The sequence below is a fragment of the Bradysia coprophila genome, unplaced genomic scaffold, assembly GCF_014529535.1.
Source record: "Bradysia coprophila strain Holo2 unplaced genomic scaffold, BU_Bcop_v1 contig_232, whole genome shotgun sequence".
Taxonomy (NCBI): domain Eukaryota; kingdom Metazoa; phylum Arthropoda; class Insecta; order Diptera; family Sciaridae; genus Bradysia; species Bradysia coprophila.
The window spans coordinates 6,315,456-6,341,252 of record NW_023503493.1 but is presented as its reverse complement, the minus strand read 5'-3'; the positions used below and the strand labels follow the sequence as shown (position 1 = coordinate 6,341,252).

Below are 25,797 nucleotides of genomic sequence, written 5' to 3'. Positions count from 1 at the left end.
CTGTTTTTCTGTTTCGTTCGTACTGTTCATAATATTGTAAGTTCTAAAAGTGTTTGTTTTGTAACATTCGATGGACGATTCAGTTCATTTTTTTTTTCTTCAGTCAAAGAAATCTTTCACAAAGTGCAGAAAGACAATGAAAAGTGTTCCTCCAAAGAAAGAACCTTAGTGGAGTGAAATAGTGACTTGTAGTTTCCCAGCACTTTGTAATATTATCGATTTCCAGTGAGGAGGATTAAAAATTTTGTGATAAAAAAAAGAGTTCGTTCCGTTGTGGGTGAACGAATTGAATTGTTGTGATACCATTAAAAAGTCAAAGAAAAGCCAAGAAAAATGGAAAGTGCATACTGCCGAATTGTTTTAGACAAACCAACAAGCACATACTACTCGGGCCAAACAATATTTGGTACGATAACACTGCTCAAATACAATGGAAAGAAGGTTCGCGGTGAGTTACTCTCGCAGAAATTGTACATTTTCTTTTGTTTGTAAGGAAAAATTTCGCTATATCGGTTCAACGAACGGCATTACGGCCTTCAGTAATTCAATTATCTACTTCAATAATCGACCATGTCGTGTATCTTGATCCGTCCAGGTATATTCTTCAAAATAACCGGTCATGGAAAGTGTAGCTGGTCTACGCTGAAACGTACAGAATCAACTGCAGCGCCTACAAACTATTCTGCAGATGAAATGACAAAGGATAAAGATCGCTTTTTGCATCTGTCTGGGGACGAAGACTATTTGGCCGGTGAAATTGTTTATATAGCCGGATCTAAGCATGGTAAGTCTCTATCAATGATTAAGTCATCGCTAGCAAAAAAAAAAGATTATCGCGTTTCTTTGTGAGTCATTTCGTTGGTCGGTTTACGCTCGTATATAACAATCAAGGTATAATACGAATAGTAAGCAATTCGCAATAAAAAATCAACAACACAACAGCAACGATGACGGCATTGTTTGGAAGTGGTTTTTGAAATGAGAAAAATATTGTTAATGAAATCATAGTCAAAACGTGCGAACCAGTGTCTGTATAAATCATTGAAATTTTTTTGAACGTCAGGCACGACACACGTTTATATATTGGTGTTAAATCTGATCGAACTTTGGTCTCGTTTATTTGAATATTGATAGATCGCTGAAGAGAATACAAGTTTCAATGAATTCTCAATGAATAAGGGGGGTTCGCAGGATTTTTTTTAAAAATATTTTTGATAGTGAAGAGAGATGAGAACATTTTACTCTTCAATTCTTCCGATTTCAAGGCTATTCATTCTACGAAATTCTGCCTTTAAAAACTGAAAAATTACATTTATGAAATGATCTTGACAATTCCGAACAACAGACCAGAATGACGGTCAAAAATTGGTTCTTCAATAACTAGGTATTTTTAGAAGTCCAGCAACACCAATCGCAATAGCGAAGTGGCAAACTCTTCTAACCTACTTTCCAATCCACCACTTGATTGAGGTGCCCTTGTGAAAAACAAAAGTCTCAAAGGTTCGAAATACGTAGTCTCATGGTCTCAAATCTATTGTCTTTTGAGACGTGAGACTACGTTTTTCGAACCTTTGAGACTTTCATTTTCACCCGGGTGCCATTGAGCGAATCACTTAAAAATCAACCGCAGTCGGATTTGAACCGATTGTCAGTTACGCCAACAAAACCTAGTTGAATCGGAGGGAATGTTTTGAAAAACGGAATCTTGAAATCGGACGCATTTTCCATTGGACTTTTTTTTATATGTGCCTAGATTGGCATTGGTACCTAGAACCTAAAACCACTTTCAAAAAAATTCTTCGAAGCTTGTGTGGCTGGTGGGAGATGATCAAAAACCGAAAACATGCACTTTTCTTACGAAAATTTCTCGAGTTACACGAAACGTTCATGGTCGTGTGGGGTGTCATATGAAAGGTATCTGCATGTACTTTCAGGAGAGGTACAGCTTACGGAAGTTTGATAGCATCTCCGATGCAATATAAGCACTTAACATTTCAACTTCACATAATTCATCGTAGATGCTACCAAACTTCCGTAAGCTCTACTTCTCCTAAAAGTACATGCAATTACCTTTCATATGACACCCCACACAACCATGAATGTTTAACCCGTAGGAGCTTTTTCCTACGGTTATCCTTTTATCGAATAAAAAGACTAAGATGTTTTATTTTAATTATAAACTTTACTTTATTAACTGATTCTTTCACAAGAACTCTCCTGTTTGACTACCGTTCAAACTCTCCTGTTTGAATACTTCTCAAACTCTTCTGTTTGAATACTTCTCAAACTCTCCTCAAACTCTGATCTTATCCATTGAATGGATACAGTATTTATACTAATTCTAAACAAAGAACTTATTGTTATAATTACAATCACTTATAATTATCGTGGGAAGTATTTTTACGCTTGATTCACATAGTAATAAAGCAATGCACCGGATGTGACGTTCATCCTTTTCCATAATTTGGTTAATACATTTATACCGAAAACTATCCGGAATAAATGTTTCCAAAAAAGACAATTTATTATAAACATTTCCAAGAAATGAATACCATAAATCATTTAACATCTTTTTACCACATATTTCGCTTAATGCATCTCATATTACACGTTAATGATTGCAATGTTTACATTCGCGCATATAATTGTTCATAATGTCGCGTATATGATTCAAGTATAACAATTCTATCGACTGAACTGTTAATGCATTGCGCATGCGCGAGCATGAAGATGCGCGCGCATATTGTAATTATTATATGTGATCTAATTGAATAGAAATTTTACATAATTTTATATCATTATCATTGCAAGCATTAACAATGAACGTTTCGTGTAACTCGAGAAATTTCTGTAAGAAAAGTGTGAGTTTTCAGTCTTTTTTCAGTTGAAAACTTCAACTGCATATATCTCCATGTGGATGAATTTTAAACCCAATAAGACCCTATTTGCCGCGGAAGTATATGCAATTACCTTTCTAATGACACCCAAACGACCCTGTACGACTCGTGTAACTGGAGAAATTTTTGTAAGAAAAGTGCATGTTTTCGGTTTTTGATCACCTCACACTAGCCACACAAGCTTCGAACAATTTTTTTGAAAGTGGTTTTGGCTTCTGGGGTCGAATACCTTATTGGTCATATATACAAAAGTCCAATGGAAAATGCGTCTGATTTCAAGATTCTGTTTTTCAAAAGAATTGCTCTCGGTTTAAGCTAGTGAATTTGAGTGTACCCATTTTACACCAGCGATAGCATTATTAGATGAAACGGTATTCGACTCCTATTAGTTTCGCTCCTAGTACACCAGAGATGCTACTATAGGTTTGTTGCTCAGGAAATATTTCGGTATTGAAAGGGTTTTAAAGAATCAAACCATTAGTAGCCATTAGCAGTGCGTAAATGTTTTTGGTGATTTTTGATTTGGACTGCAAGCATTTCATAGTAGTTCATTTTGACGAGCCGTTAGTCAGAAATACTTCGAAATTGGATACCGTCGAGTGTACTTTTCCAAATATTTTTCAGATAAGCGTGCCCACTGTCATGTGTCATGTCATGTCATGTGTCGTAATTTTCAAGTTTTTTAGTGGTCGGATTCACAATTTTGATTCTAATACTCACTAGCAAGGTTGCGATCGCTAACGATTTTTATTAGCGACGCTAACGCTAACGCTAATTTCGAAAAATGTTAGCGTCGCTAAACTTATTCGCTAACAGAAAAAAAGTTAGCGCGCTATATAGCAAGTAGCATTTCAGAAAAAATAACTTATTCGTTAGAATAACGTTGTAGCAACGTTGTCACAACGGTTTTGCAACCGTTGTTGCCCGGTAATAGTTTAACCTAGGTCAATTAACCGTTGGATAACAGTTAAACAACGAAAAAGTTAAAAATTTAAGGTAGAGCAACTATAATTTTTAACTTTTTCGTTGTTTAACGGTTATCCAACGGTTAATTGACGTAGGTTGAACTATAACCGGGCAACAACGGTTGCACAACCGTTGTGGCAACGTTGCTACAACGTTATTTTAACGAATAAGTTATTTTTTCTGAAATGCTACTATAGCTAATAGCGATCGCTAATGTTTCGCTAAAAGATCTAGTGAATAAAACGATTTTTTAATAATAAATTTTTTAACACTTTTAATCATGCTGAACATGACGAAATCTAAATAAAATTTTTAAATATTGTTTTTGATGAACTTTGATTGATGAAAATTTATTAGATTTTATGATTGCGAAGCTGCAAAGCTCCCATTTCTCAATTAACAGATATCGGCTCTCTAATTTCGAAAAACTGGAAAGTCTTTCAGAAGGGACACTACTGAGATTAACAGTATTGTATTCAATGAATAGCTGACCAATTTCAGGATGACTTTTCAAAAAACTGTCATCTGACATGCAGAAGGTCATCTACATTGCATATCGATAATTTTTGAATCCACAAAATCTTGTATTTCCAAAGTATCTTGAAATGTCTTTAAATAATGTCTGAGCAATGTTTTTCTTTAGCCAGCAACCACTTGTCAAATAGAATAAAACTGGTCCGAAAAGAATTGCCTTTGTTCACAATGTAGACAAAAGTTCGACAGTAATGTTCCGAAAATAAATGTTAAAGATTCTCTTTTTACGGGAGTTGCAAAAGATTGTGCGTAATAGCTATTTGCATCCTAGGGATGAATAATTCTAAAAACAAGCTTTCATGTGAATTTTGGTAATCCAAAGAATTGTGAATTGAAATTGGTCTACTCAAGCAAAACACGACAACCATTTTATGACAACTCATTGACATCTACAACAGTCAAGAAACTGCCATGCCAAAAATACGTCAGTTTCTCCGTTGCTTTCAACGGAATTTTGAAGTAGGTTTCATAACTTGGTTTTTCAACACTTCACTTCTAGTTATGCAAATAACAATTTTAATAATTAATTTGTTCAATACCTAGAAAGTTCTATTATTCATTAGCGAAGTGATTAGCGATCAGCGAAAATAATTTCGCTAATGTCATTCTAGCGAGCGCTAACGCTAGTAGCGACAAATTTTCAAAATCAGCGTCGCTATTAGCGGCGCTAGTAGCGACGCTAGTAGCGTCGCTAACGACTAGCGACGCTAATGCAACCTTGCTCACTAGATTGTGTTTTGTTGACTTCCAGCCTTAAGGTATATAAGGGCCCCATGCTTACGAGAGTTCCTTATTCATTCATACCGTGAACACTTAGATAGATGAGAGGTTTTGCAGGCTTCTTCAATTGAGAATCAGAGATCATTTGTTCCCTTCTCCCTAACCTTTCTACTTCTATTATGGAAATTTCCTATTTTCGATAAGAAGTCGTTATCTAATGATGGTAGATCCTCATCTTGGAGTTCATAATACCCGAAGATGCGAAACATGAGATTGATATAAAGTGGACAATCCCCCAGGATAAGCACACCACTCTCAGATGCCAGACCACAGAACAGATAGGATCGATCTCTTCTGTGGAGATGATCGTTAAGCTTGCAATGGTTCGTGATTGTCGGTTCTAACAGAGAAAATCTAAATAATGATTCCTAGCCAGTTGGAATGTTCGCTATAAGAGTCAGTGACAAAGACATGGTACCCATTGTACCTTGGTTACATAGACAAATTTTGAATACGAAGAAAAATGCAAACCTTCCAAACTCTCACAATGGTTACATATCGCCCGAGTCTAATAACAAATAAACTTAGACAATGAACTTTGACTCTTGCTGCATTTTTGTTCATGTTGTAACAGATTGTTCATTATGTTCAATTGGATTGAAAGTCATGATGTCATAATTAAATGCACGTGCCATGCAGCACTCATAGCTGGTACTATAGTCTAGATCAATAAACGGTTTTATGGTTTTCGTTTGTATAGTCTCGATTGAATCAGAATATTTTTGGTTTTTTCAGGTCCTCAATTCCAGATCAATCAAGATGAAGTCAGTTACAATTTCCGATTCGATCTGAATCACATGCTCCCGTCCTCGTTCAAAGGTACCTACGGCAAAATCAAATACGAAATGGAATTTACGATCGACCGCAAATGGAAACTGGACAAAACGTACAAGGTGCCATTGACGATTATGAAATCGTTGGACTTAAATTTCGATCCGTATGCCCGCGTACCACAACAGAAGCAATTAACGCGAAACATTGGCCTCATTAGCAGTGGTCCCATTTCGTTGCATGTTTTAATACCGCGCACGGGATTCGCTTGTGGCGAAAAGTTGCCCATTCAAGTGATCGTTACGAACAACAGCTCAACGCATGTGGATAAGGTAAAGTTCACGTTACGGAAAATTATCGATTATCACAGCAAGGCGCCGGCCCGATCAACGAAACAGGAAATTTTGAAGATTCTAAAAAAAGAAGCCGGCGGAGTGAGCAAAAAGTCTGAACAGAAATACGAACATTTGTTGGACGTGCCAGAGCTGCAATCGTCCGATAAACAAGCGAGCAACATCATACACATTAGCTATGACATCGTGGTCGAGGTTAAAGTTAGCGGTTTGTACAAGAACCTCATCGAAGTAATACCAGTGACATTAGGCACAATTGGTTTACTGAATGCTAATATGCCTGGTTGGAGTGGCACCACCACTGGATCACAAGACAATCAATCATTGCCGGCTCTTCCAATCGCTATGCCAATGCCAATGCCAATGCCACACACATCCATGTATCCATCGCTACCGTCACAATTAAACAATTCGTACCCACCCGCTGCCGACACTAATCCGTTTTCCCCGTTCAGTACGAGTTCACCCATTCAAAATCAAACAGTTGAACCGCGTCGACACAGTACAAATGTTCCGCCATCAGCTCCACCACTGGACTTTTATGCTGTAAGTCCCAATTCTACACGAAGTTCAATATGTGCCGATGCTCCACCATCTTATTCGGAAGTATTCGGTTCACCGGAAGTATTCGGATCGATGTCGATGATTAGCTCAATGTCGATGAATAGCTCGATGTCGATAAACAGTTCGATGTCCAGTCTAAGCATTTCGCAGACATCCCGCCAGGATACTGCGAATTCAAACGAACCGTTCCGTGGAAACGAACAACGCGCATCAGTTCCACCGCGAAGACGTAGACGAATGGCTGAAGCGGTACAGGAAAGCAGTGATTCAGTGAACGGTGAATCGAATGGCGGTGAGATTGCAAAGCAACGACTTATCTTGGCCTTGACAATAATTTTGGGACTGTTAGTGATTATGATGTTTTGAGCGAACAAATTTTGGTTTTTTACAGTTAAATGATTAGGATTAAGAACGTTCTGAGACATGAATGTTTGGAGAAAATGTGTTCACGACAATTGGATTTTGATTGACGGAACACCGAAGAATTGGCATATCAATTTTAAATTTAGGTTTTTAAGTTTTAGATTTTGCAAATTTTTTTAAAATTGATTTTTTAGTCAAATGATTCGAGATTAGAAGTGTGACCGCATGAGGCCACAAGAATGACTATCTTACACGACAATAATTTTATTTTATTTTTTTTGTAATCAATTTTTGATATCTACGATTTTTATCATTTTTTTTGTATTTAGATTAGGAAACTCGAACAATTTTTTTTTTGATTATATTAACGCACTACAGGGCATTATTTATAATTCATTTTGCGTTTGACATTATATGATACTAACATTACACGATGCTATCACTATATTCTAAGTACAAATTTATTTACATAACATTGCTGGTATCGCTGATATGCATCCAAATGCAAACGTAATGAAATTTTACAATTTTGTTCATTCAATATTCCAAAGGTATACAAAACTTTATTTTACCTGGAAAACATACTAATTCCAGGGGTGGTGTTATCTAATACGCAGACAAAATTAAGTTCAAACGAATACACCAAAACAAACAGAGCATAATTACTCTTCCCTTTCCCATGAATCGCGTGAAGCGAAAGTGGAGATGAAATGCTGTTTCGACCTCCGGATACAGTGGCGGTCAGTGGTTAGCGTGGTCTAACCATCTTCAGTCGTTTCCACTGGTTCGTTACACGAGACAGCAGTACACTTTCAGTTGAACGAGTTTCGAAAGTTTACAAGAGCAAGTTCATCTTCTGATGGAAAATCGGGAAATAAAGTGGAAAACTGCTGTGAAAACAAGCGCAGCAAAAAAACAGAAAAAATTCATTCAAACAGAACCAACAAACAAATTCAACAAACAAACGCTATAAACGAACCCAACTAAACTAGACTCACACCAAATTTCGTATCGTTTTTTCCATGCATTGAGGCCAAGTCACATTTCATCCAATTTCCCAAACTTTCTAATTCTTTCCGTAGACCCTCTAAGCCCCTGTGCGTCTTTCTTAAGACAACAGGTAAAAAAGTCCATTCTCATTGCGAGATGTATCAGATCAGAGCATTGTCTTTACTCTATTTCTATATACAGATGTGGTATTCGGTTCAGGAATAGGAATAGAGGTAGAGAAAAAACGAGAAGGAGACGATTGCTTCATGGATCGGCAAATTATGATTCACTTCAGGTTATACTCTTCAATGAGTATATAGAAGAGAAACGGGCAAGGCAGGCTTAGTCCCAAACACACCGAGATTCCCTTGGAAAGTTTAGGTCGAAAACATACGAACAATTTTTCGTTGATAGGATCGATACCTAATGCTGCGTTTTCCATTGTTTAGCCAATGGTGAATATTACAATGGAAAACTCAGCATAATTGTCGATCCCATCAACGCAAAGTTCGTCTGTTTTTGGCCTTTCATTTTTACACACCGAAATAACTGAGCCAAACACAAAAAAGACATAATCACAAATTATTCACATTTGACACGACAGAGTAAAATAAACCAGGCAGTAGCGGTTCATTTTTGAAACGTCAAATAGGTGACCTAATACACTGGATGAAAATGAACTGAAATGAACACTGACTAAAATTGAAAAATTGTATTCGCAAAACACAAAGGCTACTAGATGTAACAGGTCCCTAGTTAAATCAGGGTTTTCTAGTGGAATTTTTTATATGTTCCCATTAAGGTATTCGACCCTAGAAGCCAAAACCACTTTCAAAAAAAATCTTCGAAGCTTGTGTGGCTGGTGAAAGGTGATCAAAAATCGAAAACTTGCACTTTTATTACAAAAAATTCTCCCGTTACACGAGCAGCACAAGGTCGTGTGAGGTGTCGTTAGAAATGTAATTACATGTACTATTGGGCTGTGTAGGGACTAATTGATTTAAAAATTCCACACTGAAATATGTGCAGTTAAAGTTTTTAACCGAAGACTTACACTGCGAGGGGGTAATCACTTTCTCATATAATCCTTGTCATAAAATCAGTTATTTACCCCTCGTTACACTGTTCTTACAGAAATTTCTCGGGGTACACGAAACATACATGGTCGCGTGGGATATCATTGGAAAGGTAATTTTTGTACTTTCGGGTCTTATTGGGGTCCTTAAAAATTCAACTTCTATTTCATCGTAAATGCATCCAAACCACCCTATTTGGCCCAAAAGCACTTTTTTGAAAGTGGTTTTGGCTTCTAGGGTCGAAGTCCTTTCTAGGTACATAATACAAAATTCCACTAGAAAATGCGTCCGATTTCGGTAGGCTGTTTTTCAAAAGAATCCATTTAAGCGCTCCTGTCTGTTTTACTTTACTCTGCCGTGCTTTCGAGAAGACCGAAATGGTGACAAGAGACATACTATTTTCCAAGGTTCTGAAAGAACAGGTTAAGACACTTTCGAAGTAAACCGCGAAGGCGGTATGATCAAAAATTTTCCTGCAGCGCCAACTAGGTTTGGAAAATTTTATATGACGATTTCAACTTAACAAACATGTCTGAATTGTCAAGATTTGTGTTTCACCCGCCTTTGTAAGTGTCTTAACCTGTTCCTTCAGAACCTTGCTATTTTCAACAAAAACGAGCCATCAGAACAGTCGGAGCGTTTGCTGCGACTGAGCCCCGTACAAACCCGTATATCTATTGCGTACGTGACCCTAGTGCGTCTGTCACCCTACTTTGACCGTAAGCCTATTGCGCGGGTTAAAGTAGTTAAAGTAAAATTATTATGTAATGTGTACATCTTAGAAATTGCACATAGCGCAATTACGAAGCCCCGTACGACGTTCCTTTCAAATGAAACAAAAATTTCAAATCGCCCTAAAATTTTTTTTTTGAAGGGCCTAGTATCGGCCTCAGTCCGAGGACCCAAATTTAAAATTTTTTTCAACTACATTCTATTCGGCCTTTGATTACCTTCCAAATGAAACAAAAAATACGAAAAACGGATGAAATTTGCTCGAGTTATATGTAAAATACACATAGGGCCCTAGTAGTGGCCTTAGTCCAAGGACCCAAATTTAATTTTTTTTTTCAACAACATTCTATTCGGCCTTTGATTACCTTCCAAATGAAACAAAAATTACGAAAAACGGATGAAATTTGCTCGAGTTATATGTAAAATACAAATAGGGCCCTAGTATCGGCCTCAGTCCGAGGATCCAAATTTAAATTTTTTTCAACTACATTCTATTCGGCCTTTGATTACCTCCCAAATGAAACAAAAATTACGAAAAACGGATGAAATTTGCTCGAGTTATATGTAAAATACACATAGGGCCCTAGTAGTGGCCTTAGTCCAAGGACCCAAATTTAATTTTTTTTCAACAACATTCTATTCGGCCTTTGATTACCTTCCAAATGACACAAAAATTACGAAAAACGAATGAAATTTACTCGAGTTCAATGTAAAATACACATAGGGCCCTAGTAGTGGCCTTAGTCCAAGGACCCAAATTTAATTTTTTTTCAACAACTTTCTATTCGGCGTTCGATTACCTTCCAAATGAAACAAAAATTACGAAAAACGGATTAAATTTACTAGAGTTCTATGTAAAATACACATAGGGCCCTAGTAGCTTTTCACTTCTAAGGCCCTAACTCACGGTCCACTCACCCGATTTTAAAAAACTGGAGTGGTATTGACAATACCTATCATTTGCCGTGTCATTTACATTTCCATCGTTTATTTTGCCATAAATATCACCAAAAGACCTTAAATCACTTAGGTGGCCCTAACTCACGAAGGGCCGACCCGAATATGCCCATCTTCGAACTTAGCCTCACTATTTCGACTATCTTTCAGGAAATTTTTGAAATAGGTTTTGATTTACTCAAGATATCGACGTGACAGACGGACAGACGGACAGACGGACAGACGGCCCAAATTTTTATTGCGGATTCGTCATCTATGAACATAGGCAAACACTTTTCCCTTACCGTCTGCTTCGAATTCCATCAATTACACACGGCATCGTAATCCTATAAGCCCCTTCGTACTTCGTACGGGGTTAAAAGAACATTGCTGCTCATACTTCATTTTATTTATTTTTAAAAACGTACAATTTCTAATGGGCTACATATACCTTGACATTGTACTGTTTTATCACCCTAATTTTTCTAGTTTGTTTGCTAGAGAGGGTATTGGCAAATTTGTAGCCTACATTGGGCCTCAAAAATATTATATTTTTAATGATAATTAATGCCATCGTTTGGTGTTGAAATGTACTAGTTCTGAATCAGGAAAAGAAATGTTTGTGTTGATGTTACCTAAGTCAGAGAAAACCCAATTTTTGGACTTTTGGGATCGTTGATATGGAAGCAGGTTGGTTCCTACATTAGGCCTGCTCTGACTCCGGATGAGTTGACTCAAATGGTAAACTGCTTGCATTGCATTTTTACTCTTAAGGTTTGATTAAATAATGATCAAAAACAGTTCCAAAACAACTGATATATCGGTCAAAAGCCCATAAAAGAGTAAAATGATAATACAGCGCTTTAACCAGATTCGAAAATCGGGTTGAACGCTGAAAAAAAAGAAACTCAAAAGTTAGTCTTCCTTAATCAGTGGATTCTGATTAAGAGATTCATCGAAAACGAAAGACTTGCGCCACATTTCCTTCATATGGGGTTTTTGACTGATGAATTAGTATCTTAACTTTGTAACAAATTAATTCGCAAACAAATACAAATACACTGCAAATCCACCCAAACCAGACAACATTCGGTATCGGAAATTCCCCACCATTCGGCTCGTCGATCCGTTGTAAACGACGGCTACTCGTTGCATACATACTTTGGATAATGTCTTGGTTTTCTTCCTTAGCCCACTTATCGATCAACCCAGCAGTTTGCATACGGTGAAGGATATTGTTCAAGGGTTCGATAAAAGGGAAATATAGATTTGTCCTAAATGTTGCATAAAATATCGCAAAGGTTAAATCATCATTCAAATAAGATGCTTTTAAGCCCAAACGTTTTTGCACCTCTATCGACGCTTGACCACGATTGTTGGATACAGGAATTGCAACAGTATTATTGAAAAGTTTGAGTTCTCTTTCAATTTCATCAAAATCTAATCGAATTACTCTATCATCCCATCCATCATGTTGTGAAATATCTTCTAATACTCTAGTTACTACATCCGCCCAATAAACTTTATTGATCAAGATCGGCAATAACGAGTTGAAAAGATCGTCGATTGTCTTGATTTGACGCCCGTAAATTGGCAACGTAAGATAGCTTTGGTAGACGGATAAGATGCCGTTCATTACAATTAATCCCGCAAATGTTAACGGCACTAAGACGCAAACGTCTGCACATGGAAGTTGGTTGTATCTGACAGTTACGTTGTCATTCATTAACAGATTCCCGACGACCGCAACATGTCGGTGAAAGTAAATTTTGTTTGTTCGCAAATAGCAAGAAGTGGTGAGCAGGAGTGATGCAGCAATGATTGTAACAAAAATGCAAATGAAGATGAGCTCCCATGTCGCATTTGCTAAATATGTCACAATGCTCGAATATGGCAACGCATGTGGAACCATCAACATAAAAGTAACTTTACGATGCGGGTAGACGGGAAACAACTGCACTTCATCGTAAATCCCCACTTGTTGTTTCAAAATGTCTTCGTCCATTTTGGTTATCGATAGATTTCGATACTCTTCCGCACTTAGTTCAGTATCCAATTTTGATGCATTAAAAGCGACCGTAATAGAGCGACAAAATTCCTCCTCAAGATGACTAACAGCAGCGTTATTTATGATTCCAAACCGTAATGGATGCCCGCGAAAATTTGGTACGCTGTCGGAAAAATAATTCTGAAATGACTTGCTACCGTCAACGGTCGTAACTTTGAACACTATCAGAACTTTGAACGAAAAATTAAAACGAAATTTGATGTCTCATATCTTGTAAATAAAAATTAATTTTCAAAAAACCTTTCATTCAAATTGTTGGTTGAAAGTCAGTTGCAGCAAATTAACAATAATAATCAAAAACCTAAGCAACCGAGAATTTTATAATTCAAAAATTGATTGGCGCGGTCATATCGGTTCCGTACGTTGTTCGCAAAGAGACCATTTTTTTTAAATACTTTTCGGATGTATTTCATTAAAATTCTTTTTGAGATGTGTTCAGTAAACATTAAAATCAATTGCGACTGGAAATAATTAAATTTTTCGTCCTCGTTAGTGTTATAAAGTAAAGTAAGTTGGATGCCTACACAAAACACGCAAATTTTTCAAAACTTTGAACAGATACAAATCGACCTTATTTCCAGCACGCAATGCCTAGTCATAAAAAACCCAACGATCGTATGATTCGTCGATACAAGAATTACTCCGATGAATTTCTATCCAAGATCATCACCGAGATTGCAAATGGCAAGATCACCCTAAACAAAGCGTCGAAGAAATACGGCATTTCGAAAGGAACTCTGAGTCACAAAATCAACAAGAAACACGTCAGAAGCGTTGGACGTTCTCGGCTGTTGTCATTGATGGAAGAGAAGATCATCGTCAAGCATGTGGTTACCGTGTCCGAATGGGGCTTCCCATTCACTCAAATGGACTTATGCCAACTGACCAAGTTATATTTGAACAAGTCGAACCGGCAGGTCTCTCAGTTCAAAGACAATATGCCTAGCGTACAATGGGCTCGGCGGTTCCTTAAAGCATACAAATTGGACGTCAGTTTGAAATATTGTCAGAACATTAAACGAAGTAAAGCTGGGTTGACAGAAGAAGCTATGGAGCAGTATTTCAACAATTTGAAGGAGACTCTGACCAACGACGATGGAACAATGATACCCCCTGAAAATGTCTACAATTACGACGAAACCAATTTATCGGATGATCCCGGAGTGAAAAAATGTATTTTCAAGCGCGGTGTCAAGTATCCAGAGCGCATTTGTGATACTAGCAAGGCCAGCACCTCTATAATGTTCTGTGGAAGTGCCACTGGCAAGATGCTTCCTCCATACGTCGTTTACAAGGCCAAACACCTGTACCCTACTTGGATGGAAGGTGGTCCACCGGATACGAGGTAATTCATTATGTTTAAGCTGCCTTTTAGCTCAGGTAAACTCAACGAACAATTTTTAGATACAACCGAAGTAAGTCAGGATGGTTCGACGCTGCCATATTCGCTGATTGGTTCGCCAGTATGTTCGTTCCTTTCGTACGAAAGCAAAAACACATCGGCAAGGTAGTTGTGATCGGTGACAATTTGACCAGCCATTTCTCGGCAGAAGTTCTGTCATTATGTGAGAGCAATAAGATTGCTTTCGTTTGTCTTCCGACTAACTCAACGCACATGACGCAGCCATTGGATGTGGCATTTTATGGTCCACTAAAGAAATCATGGCGTGGAATTTTGGATGAGTGGAAGAAAGGTCTGCAAAAGAAGTCTCAAACAGTCACGAAGGAATCGTTTCCCGGACTCCTCAAAAAACTGCACGAACACGTTACAAACAACGACACCTCTTCCAAAAATTTGGTCGCTGGATTTAAGAAGTGCGGTATTTATCCGTTGAATCCATCCGAAGTCATTGACAGATTGCCGAAATACAGTGAAGCCGAGAATATTTCTGAGAATGTGTCGATGGCTGTTATGGACATGCTTCAAGATTTGCGGAATGGTGTTTGTAAACAAACGAAAGCGAAGCGACGAAAAATCGATGTACAGCCTGGAAAAAGTGTCAGCCTCGAGGATATATTGCTGAATCAGACTGTTGACATTCAGGCATCAACTGGCGAAATCGAATCGAACGGTGACAATGAAGATTTGGATGGAAACATATTGGAAGAATCTGACAGCGACGAGGACAATGTTCGGACGACCGCAAGAAAATCGGCAAAGAGTAAAACGCCTCGGAAAGTTAAACGCAAAACAATTGGAGTTCTGAAACCCAAAACGAAGCCACCAAAGGCAAAATCGAAACCAAAAAAGTCTTCCAAGGATGATACAAGCGGCCGCGATACCCTACCACTATCGTCGATCACTGCAGAGTCCAAGTTCCATTCAATTAATGCTGGTGCCTTTTCAAGTAACTTTCTGGTTAATTCACTGTTTCACTATTTTAAATCCAACTTTCGTTGCAGGTGTCTCAAAAGATGCAAACAAAACTTCAACGGGAGAAAACGGTATCAGCGCTGCGACAGGTTCTGTACAAAATCTGCAACCTTTCGACTTCGTCATCGTTGAATTTTTTGTTCCACAAACTAAACGCTTCAAACACTTCATCGCGAAAGTGGTTCAGGTTAATTCTGACTTCCACAAGGTTATATTTTTGCAGCATCACAAGTCACGATTCTTCTGGCCAGATTTCTTAGAAGAACGAAATATTTTAACAAGCCAGGTGCGCAAAACGTTGACAGCGCCGGTGCAGAAAGGGGAAGACATTGTGTTCAATAAGGTTGAAATTTTGGACTTCAATTTTAAATAGATTGATCACGCCTGTTATATTGAATAACTTGTATGGTAAAAAAATGATACTCCCCTCAATATAGGGGAAATTGTATGGACTTAAAGAAAAATGATACTCCCCTCAATAGAGGGGAAATTGTATGGACTTATAAATAAAAATGAAATTTAAATGAGCTTGAACTATTTGGATTCTTTCTATTTATATGTTTCGAGTGTTGAAGCAAACTGATGCCTAAGATTTTGCTAAAAAATATTATCAAATTTCGCTTGTTGTGGAGAGTCTATGTGATCAGAAAATTTTGTTCAAAGTTTTTATTCCGCCTACCAAAACTTTGAACACATACAGAACTGTAAAAATTAATTGTTTTCCTTCAAATCACACAAAAAACCTTTCTTAAGTGCTAGTTTATGCATCAGCCCCAATGAATAAGCAATTTATAGATGTCTGTTTTCTCCTATTTGTAGAATATTTAAAAAATATTCAGAAAAGTGTTCAAAGTTACGACCGTTGACGGTACTGGTCACATTTTTCAATGTAAACGGTCCGAAAGGATCGAATCGGAAGACATTTAGCAATGGTTCCGAATCGAGACGATCATTCGAGTAAAATACACTCAAAATGTTTATAATTCTAGCACTCCAACTCCATTGGAATAACTGTTCAATTGCGTGCATTGATGTGAACTTTCTGGTGAAAAACACTACTTTCGGACTGACGCTTCGAATCTTTCTCACTTTTGACAATAATTTTGCGTCGTCTTCCATATTCATAGTTTCTACAGCAATAATCACGAGAGCATTTTTGCTGGTTATTTGAGTTAAGTTGGCAGTAATATTGTTGCCCGAACCGCTGTTGAAGGTATAGATGGTCTGAGGTACATTTTTTCCATAATCTGATTTACGCGATGATGACGCGACGACATAGTGGTCAGAGTCAAGCGTTGCGTCCATCAAAATGATGTTATGATCAAAATTAAACGCCTCGTTTAGCTGCTTAATCAGAATCACTTCCTGATGTAGCAGATGAACTGTAGATATTGAGTTGAAAATCAGCGAAACAATGATCCATTCCATGGTTGTTCCATGTTGTTGTACTAGAATGAAATACAACGAACAAACTGTTTTACATAAATTGGAAACTAGGGAAACGCAGGACGATTAAGAAACCATTTTCACTTCGCCTCCATAGATTATTCATGGAGCATCATCATTATTACCCATCACTTTGTTGATATTGATCTTTGATGGATGACTCACATTATTCATTCAAACACTTTACACCTCAAAAATAACATTGATTTATTTCTCATAGCAACGCACTTCAAGCATGAGTGGTACTCTGAATATGGTACTGAAACTTGATAGTGTGTCACAACACTGTAAAATTCATACAAATTAGTACTCTATTTGGCAGCTGTCGACTATGATCACTTTTGCTTGAAGTGCGTTGCTAATAGACATTTTGTTTGGATACTAATAAACGACCGATAAATTAATTCAAAACTACCGATAAAAAATAATAAATGACCGATAAACACGGTACCGATAAAAAATAATAAAGTACCGATAGCGAAATTCCCGAGTACCGATAAAAATATTCCAAACTACCGATATTTTTTTACCGATAAAAAGTGCTGAAATACCGATAGATTGTTCATTTTATCGATAATTTTTAATTTTTTATCGGTAATTTATTATTTTCTATCGATCATTCATTATTATTTATCGGTAGTTTATTATTTTCTATCGGTAGTTTATTATTATTTATCGGTAATTTATTATATTTTATCGGTATTTCGGTATTTTTAATCGGTAAATTATTATTTTCTATTGGTGCTTTCTATTTTTGATCTCTCGTATGTGTGTTATAATTTTGCTATTTTTTTAAATATTTTTCTTCAATCAAAGACTTATTTGGGCATATACAACATTCAACTGTTTCTTTCTTATTTTACCACATTTTACCAAATAGACCAAATGATGTGGAATTTCAGCATTATGAGATCATGCTATCTTATTTGACATCATCGAAATAAATCCAATAAATTAAATGCCTGCTCCCACCGTTCAATCTGCCTTAGTAACAACCAACAAAACATTTATTTATGCTTAAGAGGATGAATGTTATTTCGATCCCATGAAGTTGCATTGCCGGCCGGATTACGAACTTTGCTACCGGTGTTGAGGTGTTAAATATCGGTTCTTGTCTAAGCGTAAACAAGAATTTTTTTTAAAGTCGTACCAACGCGTAATGACCGCTGAAGCAATAACAATGTTATAAGAGTCAGAGTCTCTGACACTATTGATAGATTCAGATTTTTTTTAATAATCTGCGCCCATGTTTCCAAATCCTCAAATTCCGATCCCTTGCGATCAATTCCTTCCGTCGTTGTTCGAAAGGATATCATCTGGACTATGGCTTTTACACCACTGACAATCCAGTTCCCGATGTAACTCCCACATCAACGTCTAAATTCACTTTCTATAATTTTTTACGTTTTACGTTTTTACCACAAAGACATTTATGTTCTTCGCATAATTGACAACCTAGACATAGACCAACAGCAATTCCTTTTTGAATTTTCTACCTCCTTTTTTATCTGCCTTTTTAAATTTTTTATTTCAACGCAGAGATCAAAAATAGAAAGCACCAATAGAAAATAATAATTTACCGATTAAAAATACCGAAATACCGATAAAATATAATAAATTACCGATAAATAATAATAAACTACCGATAGAAAATAATGAACTACCGATAAATAATAATGAATGATCGATAGAAAATAATAAATTACCGATAAAAAATTAAAAATGATCGATAAAATGAACAATCTATCGGTATTTCAGCACTTTTTATCGGTAAAAACTTATCGGTAGTTCGGAATATTTTTATCGGTACTCGGGAATTTCGCTATCGGTACTTTATTATTTTTTATCGGTACCGTGTTTACTAGGGGGGTCCAGAATCGTATGGGAAAATAAAAGTTTCGAGAAAGTTGGCGGACCCCGGGGAAAACGAACCTATATGACCCACTGATAAAAAATATATATGGGGCCGATGCGATCCGAGTTGGTTTATGGGTCGCGCAATGACGAAATATGTGAAAAACCACGAAAATGAGGGTTAATGAAAAATTGAACGTAACTAACAGATGCTGAGGTCACTTCTTAAGGTGAGTTGGATTATTTCACTTCAGAATAATCCAAAGAGATTTAATGATTTGTAAGTGCATTCGCAGCTCCCAAGTCAGTCATAGATTCGTAATCTGTTCACTCAGTCTTTGGGTTCTTCCAAAACATTTATGGGATGTGCATCGGATATATTCATGTCTAACGAGAGCTTATGGCATAAGCTTTCATTGCAAAAAGAAATTTTTTCGAAAACAATTTTTTGAAGCTATATAGAAATCGATTTTGGTGCAAAAATGTCAGGGTCGTGAACTCAGGCAATTTTCAAATGACTGTTACGTCAAGACACCAACTTGAAACTTATTGTGTGTGGGCTCGTTAGAAAGCCACTGTCATTACCTTTACAACGACACCTAACACTTAATTTAAATAGTGACCTCGCCTGACTTTGTATTACTTGGAAATTATATGTCGATTTTTGTCTATATCGATATTGTTAGGTGTGCCCAGACGATATAAAAATTCCAAAAAGTGGAACCAACGCATTTTTGTTGCTTTTGCATCTAATCTAAGTTGTCTGGACCAAAAAAGTTTGATATTGTCGTTAAAAAAAATTTCTCATACAAAGTAATGGAAAAAATGTATGGAAAATTTCAGTGTTTTTTCACACATTTCGTCCTTGAGCGACCCATAAACCAACTCGGATCGCATCGGCCCCATATACAATTTTTATCAGGAGGCCATAAAGGTTTATTTTCCCAACTTCCTCGACACTTTTATTTTTTGGACCCCCCTAGTGTTTACCGGTCATTTATTATTTTTTATCGGTAGTTTTGAATTAATTTATCGGTCGAATATAATATCCCTTTGTTTCAATAAACTGAACTCAGAATAAGTTTCTACGTTTACCTCTTATCTACGACTTTTATCGAGAAAGAGCACATAAGTCTTTATCGGATAATAATTGAGTCAGTTGGCAAAGGAATTTTTTTTTGTCTTATGGAAAATTTGTACTTGGAAAGTGTGTGCTACGCATTTACTGTATATTACTAACATTTTATGTTGTTTATGATTTTTTTCACAACGTACATAGCGTAAGAATTTCTTAACAGACTGTATACTAACTAGAAAAAACGTCAAAGCTTTTTGATTCGAAATGACATAACGAATAAAAGAAATTCAAAGAAAATTGAAAGCTTTTTTGATTATAAATCCAGCTTCAAGAACAGGCCACAGAATAGTTATTTGTTCAACACGGAAAGGAAAGTTGGGAATTGCAGCGTAGCGAGGGCCACAATTCACCCGAGAAAATTCAAATTCCAACTTTTTCCCGATTTAGGTACAACGTTTTTCACAACAAAGGCTTCCGAATTTTTAGCGGAGGGGAGAAAATAACCATTTTCTCGCCAGTATTGTAAAACAATCATTCCTTCCAACAATACATGGGATAAAAATTCAAACGAAGTCATATAATCATTGTCGTGTACATTATCGGTACTTTCGTCCCACACTGAACAATATTTTAGCATTCCTACTATTCCAATGCTGTCACTACTGCTGCAATGAAATTTCAAGGTTTCGTTTTCTTCGCAATCAGAATAATGTATCAGCATCATCTCAGGAAATATATGACAGTGAAAATGCATTGCAGTTTTTAGACCGAGAGCCACACATGCTTTACAGTTTCTCATAGACATTAGGAATCTATTTCTAATTCATAACAAATTGTTACGCGATGCGGAAATAGTATATTACGTCCTTGCTTCGAACTTTTTTATTTTGCCAGGTGCGAAGGTTGCAGCCAGAGGGAAATTAGTTTTAACGCTCATGCAACGCACTTCAAGCAAAAGTGGTACTCTAAATAGGGTACTGAAACTTTACAGTGCATTAAACAAAATTTTACACTGTAAAAAGAGTGGAGATAAAATTTCATACAAAATAGTACTCTATTTGGCAGCTGTCATTAATAGCACTTTTGCTTGAAGTGCGTTGGCTCATGTCAATGAAGTAATGACTCAATTTCCGTTGGTGTATTCAGGAAACTTTTCTTGCACGACATTTGTTATTGTAGGCGGGCCGTTAAAAAGGTGACTCTAGGGTATATATCAGACGTCACACTGTCACGCAGAAACTTCAAATTGATGCCAAAACGAAGGAGCCAAATAAAGAATGAAATTAAAAATCGAAATTATTATCGGCAGGTCTGGCATGCCTAACATGTCGATCGAATTCAAAAGTTTATCGAAAATATTATTTTTCAACTTCATTCGTTATTTGGCTCCAGTATTCTAATTTTGACAACAATTTGGATTTTCTATGTATGAAAGTTGCACTTGCCCTAGTTAGTCCTTAAAGACGAAAGTGGTAGAAGAGAGTTTTTCGTATCGGGTCATGTATCCCTTTTTAGCCCCGTACGAAATACAAAGGGGCTTATAGGATTACGATGCCGTGTGTAATTGATGGAATTCGAAGCAGACGGTAAGGGCAAAGTGTTTGCCTATGTTCATAGATGACGAATCCGCAATAAAAATGTTGTCTGTCCGTCTGTCCGTCTGTCCGTCACGTCGATATCTTAAGTAAATCAAATCCGATTTCAAAAATTTTTTTCCCCCTGAAAATAGTGAGGCTAAGTTCGAAGATGGGCATATTCGGGTCGACCCTTCGTGAGTTAGGGCCACCTAAGTGATTTAAGGTCTTTTGGTGATATTTATGGCAAAATAAACGATGGAAATGTAAACAGCAAATAATAGGTATTGTCAATACCAATCCAGGAAAGAAAAGTTTTTTAAAATCGGGTGAGTGGACCGTGAGTTAGGGCCTTAGAAGTGAAAAGCTACTAGGGCCCTATGTGTATTTTACATATAACTCGAGCAAATTTCATCCGTTTTTCGTAATTTTTGTTTCATTTGGAAGGTAATCAAAGGCCGAATAGAATGTAGTTGAAAAAAAAATTAAATTTGGATCCTCGGACTGAGGCCGATACTAGGCCCTATGTGTATTTATACTCAATAAATTAAAATTTTAGGGCGATTTGAAATTTTTGTTTCATTTGAAAGGAACGTCGTACGGGGCTTCGTAATTGCGCTATGCGCAATTTCTAAGATGTACACATTCCATAATAATTTTACTTTAACTACATTAATCGGCGCAATAGGCTTACGGTCAAAGTAGGGTGACAGACGCACTAGGGTCACGTACGCAATAGATATACGGGTTTGTACGGGGCTCAGTCGCAGCAAACGCTCCGACTGTTCTGATGGCTCGTTTTACATAGGTTTCAAACCATGCCTTTATGAGTGACTGATGCATGTGGGCTCTCGGTCTATTAATAATCACTTCCACGTTTCGTGTGATTTGTAAAATATTTTAGCAGAATGCGCAGTGCATGTGTAGATATTTGAGATGAAGTTTACTGTTTGCACAGGCACTTCAAGGTGCAATAAATGAAAACAATTGCACTTCATTATCGTGTGTTTTAGCTGTACAAATCTCGTTATAAAATTTAAATGTTTCATTTTTCGACACTAAAATCAGATTCATGACCAAGCCAGCCATCAAATTCCTAGTCATAACGTACATCGGTAATACTCAACCCAGGGCTTATTTTCGCGAAAACTTTTCAAGTTTTCTAAAAAATCATGAAAATTTCACGAATTCACAAAGGAATTAAATTCTTGAAAATAGGCCCTGACTCAACCTCCCAGGCCGGTAACATTGAATTTCTGAAAGCGTGAGAAAATTCATTCCGGTTCATGGAGGATTTATTTTACATTTTCAGGCGACCGGTCGCGACCTCAAACTCCATTCAGTTTTGTGATTATGTTCATGGGTGGGCAAGATTATTTTTCTGAGCTCCACTTAACGAAAGTCAATATTAGAAACCTTCTGCTCCGGTAACTTCTCCTCAATGAAACATTAAAATTGTCCTCTCATTTCATGGACTTCATAAACTTTCTCATGTCGGGTAATCACCTTCCTCCTGTACACTCGGCACCACTGACTCCATCAATTTAAACAAATCAATTTTTGCACCAAAAATGTTTATTCTAATAAAATATATTTCAATTACCAGAGCCTCCAAACAATGGAGACTAAAGGACACAACAAGACACTTCTCTACAACGGCTTCGGGTTATTCGAATTCCGTGGTGTACAATGGATCATCACTTTAATCGCACCGCCCAATCCGTGTCGGGCCGTATTAAAGGCTTCTGCCGTTTCGGTTATGTCGAAATGGTGTGTGATCAACTTCTTAGCATCTACCGTACCACTAGCGACTAATGCCAGCGCAGCTGGATAGTCGTTACAGTAACGAAATACACCACGAATGTCAACCTCTCTAATCAAACCATCTACGATAGGCAGTTTCGGCTCCGGTATTCCCATTCCGACTAAAACGACAACGCCACCTATTGGGAGGATTAACATTGAGTTCGATGAACACCAGATTGATCACTTAACGGATCGATGATAATGTGATTCGGTGTCCATCTTACCTGATCTTGTTGCGAGAATGGCCATACGACTGGTAGATTCAGCACCACTGCAATCAATCGTCTTGTCCGGCATTTCGCCCATCATTTCGTGAACGAGTCGGACGTTGTCCTTCTCAGTACGGTCCTTTTCGATCAGTAAAGTGTGCGTGGCTCCCAAGGTTTTCGCAACGGCTAAACGATCAGCCACAAGGTCCGTAATCATAATTTTGGATGCTCCCATTGATTTTGCGGTAAGCAAACTGACTAATCCAATTGGACCGGCGCCAAGAATCAAAACGGATGAACCAAGACCGACGCCGCCTCGTCGACACGCATGAACACCAACCGACAGTGGCTCTAGTAAGGCTCCTAAACGATTCGAAGAATTAAATTTGCCTTAAAAAGATAAGCTGAGAGCTCATTACCTTCTTCCATGGTAACATGGTCCGGTAATTTGTAGCCTAAACACAAGAAAAATCGATTCATTCAACGCTATATGGAACTGAACGACACCTTAACATACAAAAATCAGCAGCATGTGCATAGTAGCGAGTTAAGTTGCCATCGTAGGGTGGCGTTGCACAAAATACCATTTCTGCGCAGAGATTGTATCGTCCGTTTTTGCAATAATCGCAAATACGACACGGTACACCTGGTTCAATGGCCACACGATCTCCCACTTTCAGATTCTTCACATTTTGTCCAACCTGTCGATTAGAAGGAATTGATAAATTTCATGCACGAATTTCTACGTGTTGACACGTTTCACTTTTGCTACAACGCCAGCCGCTTCATGACCGATGATCATCGGTTTCGTTAGAATGAAATCGCCAATTCTCCCTTTTGCCAAGTAATGCACATCAGAACCACAAATGCCGACACTGTCCATTTTCAGTAAGACTTCATTGTCTTTGATCGTCGGTATAGGACGTTGTTCCTGTTATGTAATACAAGTTTGGATCTCAATTGATTTACTTTTGGCATTTTTAGAATTTATTATTTCTTCTACCAGTCGCAGATCTTCAATGCCATGTAAAACTGCCGTTAGATTATCTTGAGCCATATTTTCCTGATTTGGTTCTGCACACGTTTATTTAATCAATATTTTCACACATATAATGCCTATCACTCTAGTATACAGTGTATTTACGTCTAGTGTATTCACCTTTCTTTATGTAACACGTCTGCCGTATTCAAATTTGCAAAACACACTGATCTGATCACCGAGAAAATAACAAGTTTTACACTCGCGGCGATGCCGTAAACGCAAAGTTAAAGGTGTCGTATTATCTCACATATAAATGGTTTTTCTTTTTCACTCTCTTATCACTCATTTACGTAACGGCGCAATCGATTTAATGATTCTCGTTTAATGAAGAGGAAAATAAATATTAATAAAAATATGAATAGCCCATCGGTTCCGAATTATGTTCAGCTAAATGGAGGGGTAAATCATCAGCGAAATGCACTGTGACGAAATTAAGTTTCACTCGACGATAAATTACCAAGTTATTTGAATAATACGTCAGAGTTAATACAATGTCTACGCGCAGGAGGCTCGTATTTAATTGTGGTGACCCCTTAAAAAAACCCATACTAACATGTTAGTACGCAAATTTAAATTTGAATGATCAGGGTATGAACCGACGACAATAGCAGTTTAGTTAGTTTTTAGTCAATTGTTCATACGAAAGAGTTTTCGGTATTCTTGAAAAGAAGCTTCCAACTGGGCCGTTGTGAGACATTCGTGAAAACGATGAACGAAATGATCAAAGCTTAAAGCTATATATCACAGTAGAAATGTTGGCGAAGCACCGTTTGCTCGAAAACTAGAGATCACGGTGACGATTCTCGTATTTTCCCAACTCCAAATATTTGTCACTTGTTACGTGTATAAAATCCCATAAGAACTCTATCTCTCTCTTGCTCTCTTGTTGTGTAGTCAAAATAATAGTTTCTTTAAGTCTGTTTAACGGCCTCTAGATTCTGTTGACTTAAGAATTCTATTCTAAAATCGAAACTTGTGTAAACTTTGTTTATATTAGGCACAGTCAGCCTATTCATTCACATTCGATTTTATCTCAACGTATCGTGTTCTTCAATTAAAAAAATTGAAAAAATATTCTCGTGAATCAATAATTTTAAATTGATTTGTATTTTTGCTCACTGTACTAAAATAGGGCACATGTAACGAATCTATTTTTAGATTCTTTCAATGTCTGTCGCGTGTTTTGTTTTTGTCTAGTATATTTTAACGGACGACAACCAGTATCATCAACATTAATTGTCGAATCTTTTTGTTCATTTGATCTGAACATTTTCTGATTTGAACTCTGTGTGAGGCCATGTTCCTTCACCGTTAGAAGTCTGAGCCAGACTGGCCACCTGACGACCGATCGGGAGATTGATTTTTACGGTCCGAACTGCATGTG

At 37.3% G+C, this 25,797-nt stretch overlaps 3 protein-coding genes across 3 annotated transcripts; 2 read left to right on the top strand and 1 right to left on the bottom strand.

Moving 5' to 3' along the window:
* On the top strand, window positions 1-7,753 carry LOC119076055 (arrestin domain-containing protein 4-like). The gene is made up of 3 exons (XM_037182690.1): window positions 1-448; window positions 596-784; window positions 5,913-7,753. Exons 1-3 carry the CDS (start codon window positions 334-336, stop codon window positions 7,229-7,231), a joined length of 1,623 nt encoding a protein of 540 aa, XP_037038585.1. The 5' UTR covers window positions 1-333; the 3' UTR covers window positions 7,232-7,753.
* A 3,787-nt stretch (window positions 7,754-11,540) lies between these two features.
* On the top strand, window positions 11,541-15,901 carry LOC119076035. Its single transcript, XM_037182654.1, has 3 exons — window positions 11,541-14,375; window positions 14,435-15,378; window positions 15,434-15,901. The coding sequence occupies exons 1-3, from the start codon at window positions 13,618-13,620 to the stop codon at window positions 15,775-15,777; spliced, it is 2,046 nt and encodes a 681-aa protein (XP_037038549.1). The 5' UTR covers window positions 11,541-13,617; the 3' UTR covers window positions 15,778-15,901.
* Window positions 15,902-22,913: 7,012 nt separating this feature from the next.
* LOC119076101 (sorbitol dehydrogenase-like) lies at window positions 22,914-24,945 on the bottom strand. The gene is made up of 6 exons (XM_037182758.1): window positions 24,375-24,945; window positions 24,135-24,302; window positions 23,889-24,072; window positions 23,791-23,826; window positions 23,387-23,734; window positions 22,914-23,299 (listed from the first exon to the last, which is right to left on the bottom strand). Exons 1-6 carry the CDS (start codon window positions 24,426-24,428, stop codon window positions 23,007-23,009), a joined length of 1,083 nt encoding a protein of 360 aa, XP_037038653.1. The 5' UTR covers window positions 24,429-24,945; the 3' UTR covers window positions 22,914-23,006.
* Between the last annotated feature and the right edge of the window lie 852 nt (window positions 24,946-25,797).

Excerpts from the sequence above, each read along its gene's own strand:
- LOC119076055 (XM_037182690.1), top strand. The coding sequence starts at position 334 with ATGGAAAGTGCATACTGCCGAATTGTTTTAGACAAACCAACAAGCACA. Across the intron at positions 449-595 it reads CAATGGAAAGAAGGTTCGCG|GTATATTCTTCAAAATAACC; the intron begins GTGAGTTACTCT and ends TGATCCGTCCAG. Across the intron at positions 785-5,912 it reads TATAGCCGGATCTAAGCATG|GTCCTCAATTCCAGATCAAT; the intron begins GTAAGTCTCTAT and ends TGGTTTTTTCAG.
- LOC119076035 (XM_037182654.1), top strand. The coding sequence starts at position 13,618 with ATGCCTAGTCATAAAAAACCCAACGATCGTATGATTCGTCGATACAAG. Across the intron at positions 14,376-14,434 it reads GGTGGTCCACCGGATACGAG|ATACAACCGAAGTAAGTCAG; the intron begins GTAATTCATTAT and ends AACAATTTTTAG. Across the intron at positions 15,379-15,433 it reads TAATGCTGGTGCCTTTTCAA|GTGTCTCAAAAGATGCAAAC; the intron begins GTAACTTTCTGG and ends CTTTCGTTGCAG.
- LOC119076101 (XM_037182758.1), bottom strand. The coding sequence starts at position 24,428 with ATGGCTCAAGATAATCTAACGGCAGTTTTACATGGCATTGAAGATCTG. Across the intron at positions 24,073-24,134 it reads CGGCTGGCGTTGTAGCAAAA|GTTGGACAAAATGTGAAGAA; the intron begins GTGAAACGTGTC and ends TCTAATCGACAG. Across the intron at positions 23,735-23,790 it reads CCATGTTACCATGGAAGAAG|GAGCCTTACTAGAGCCACTG; the intron begins GTAATGAGCTCT and ends CGAATCGTTTAG.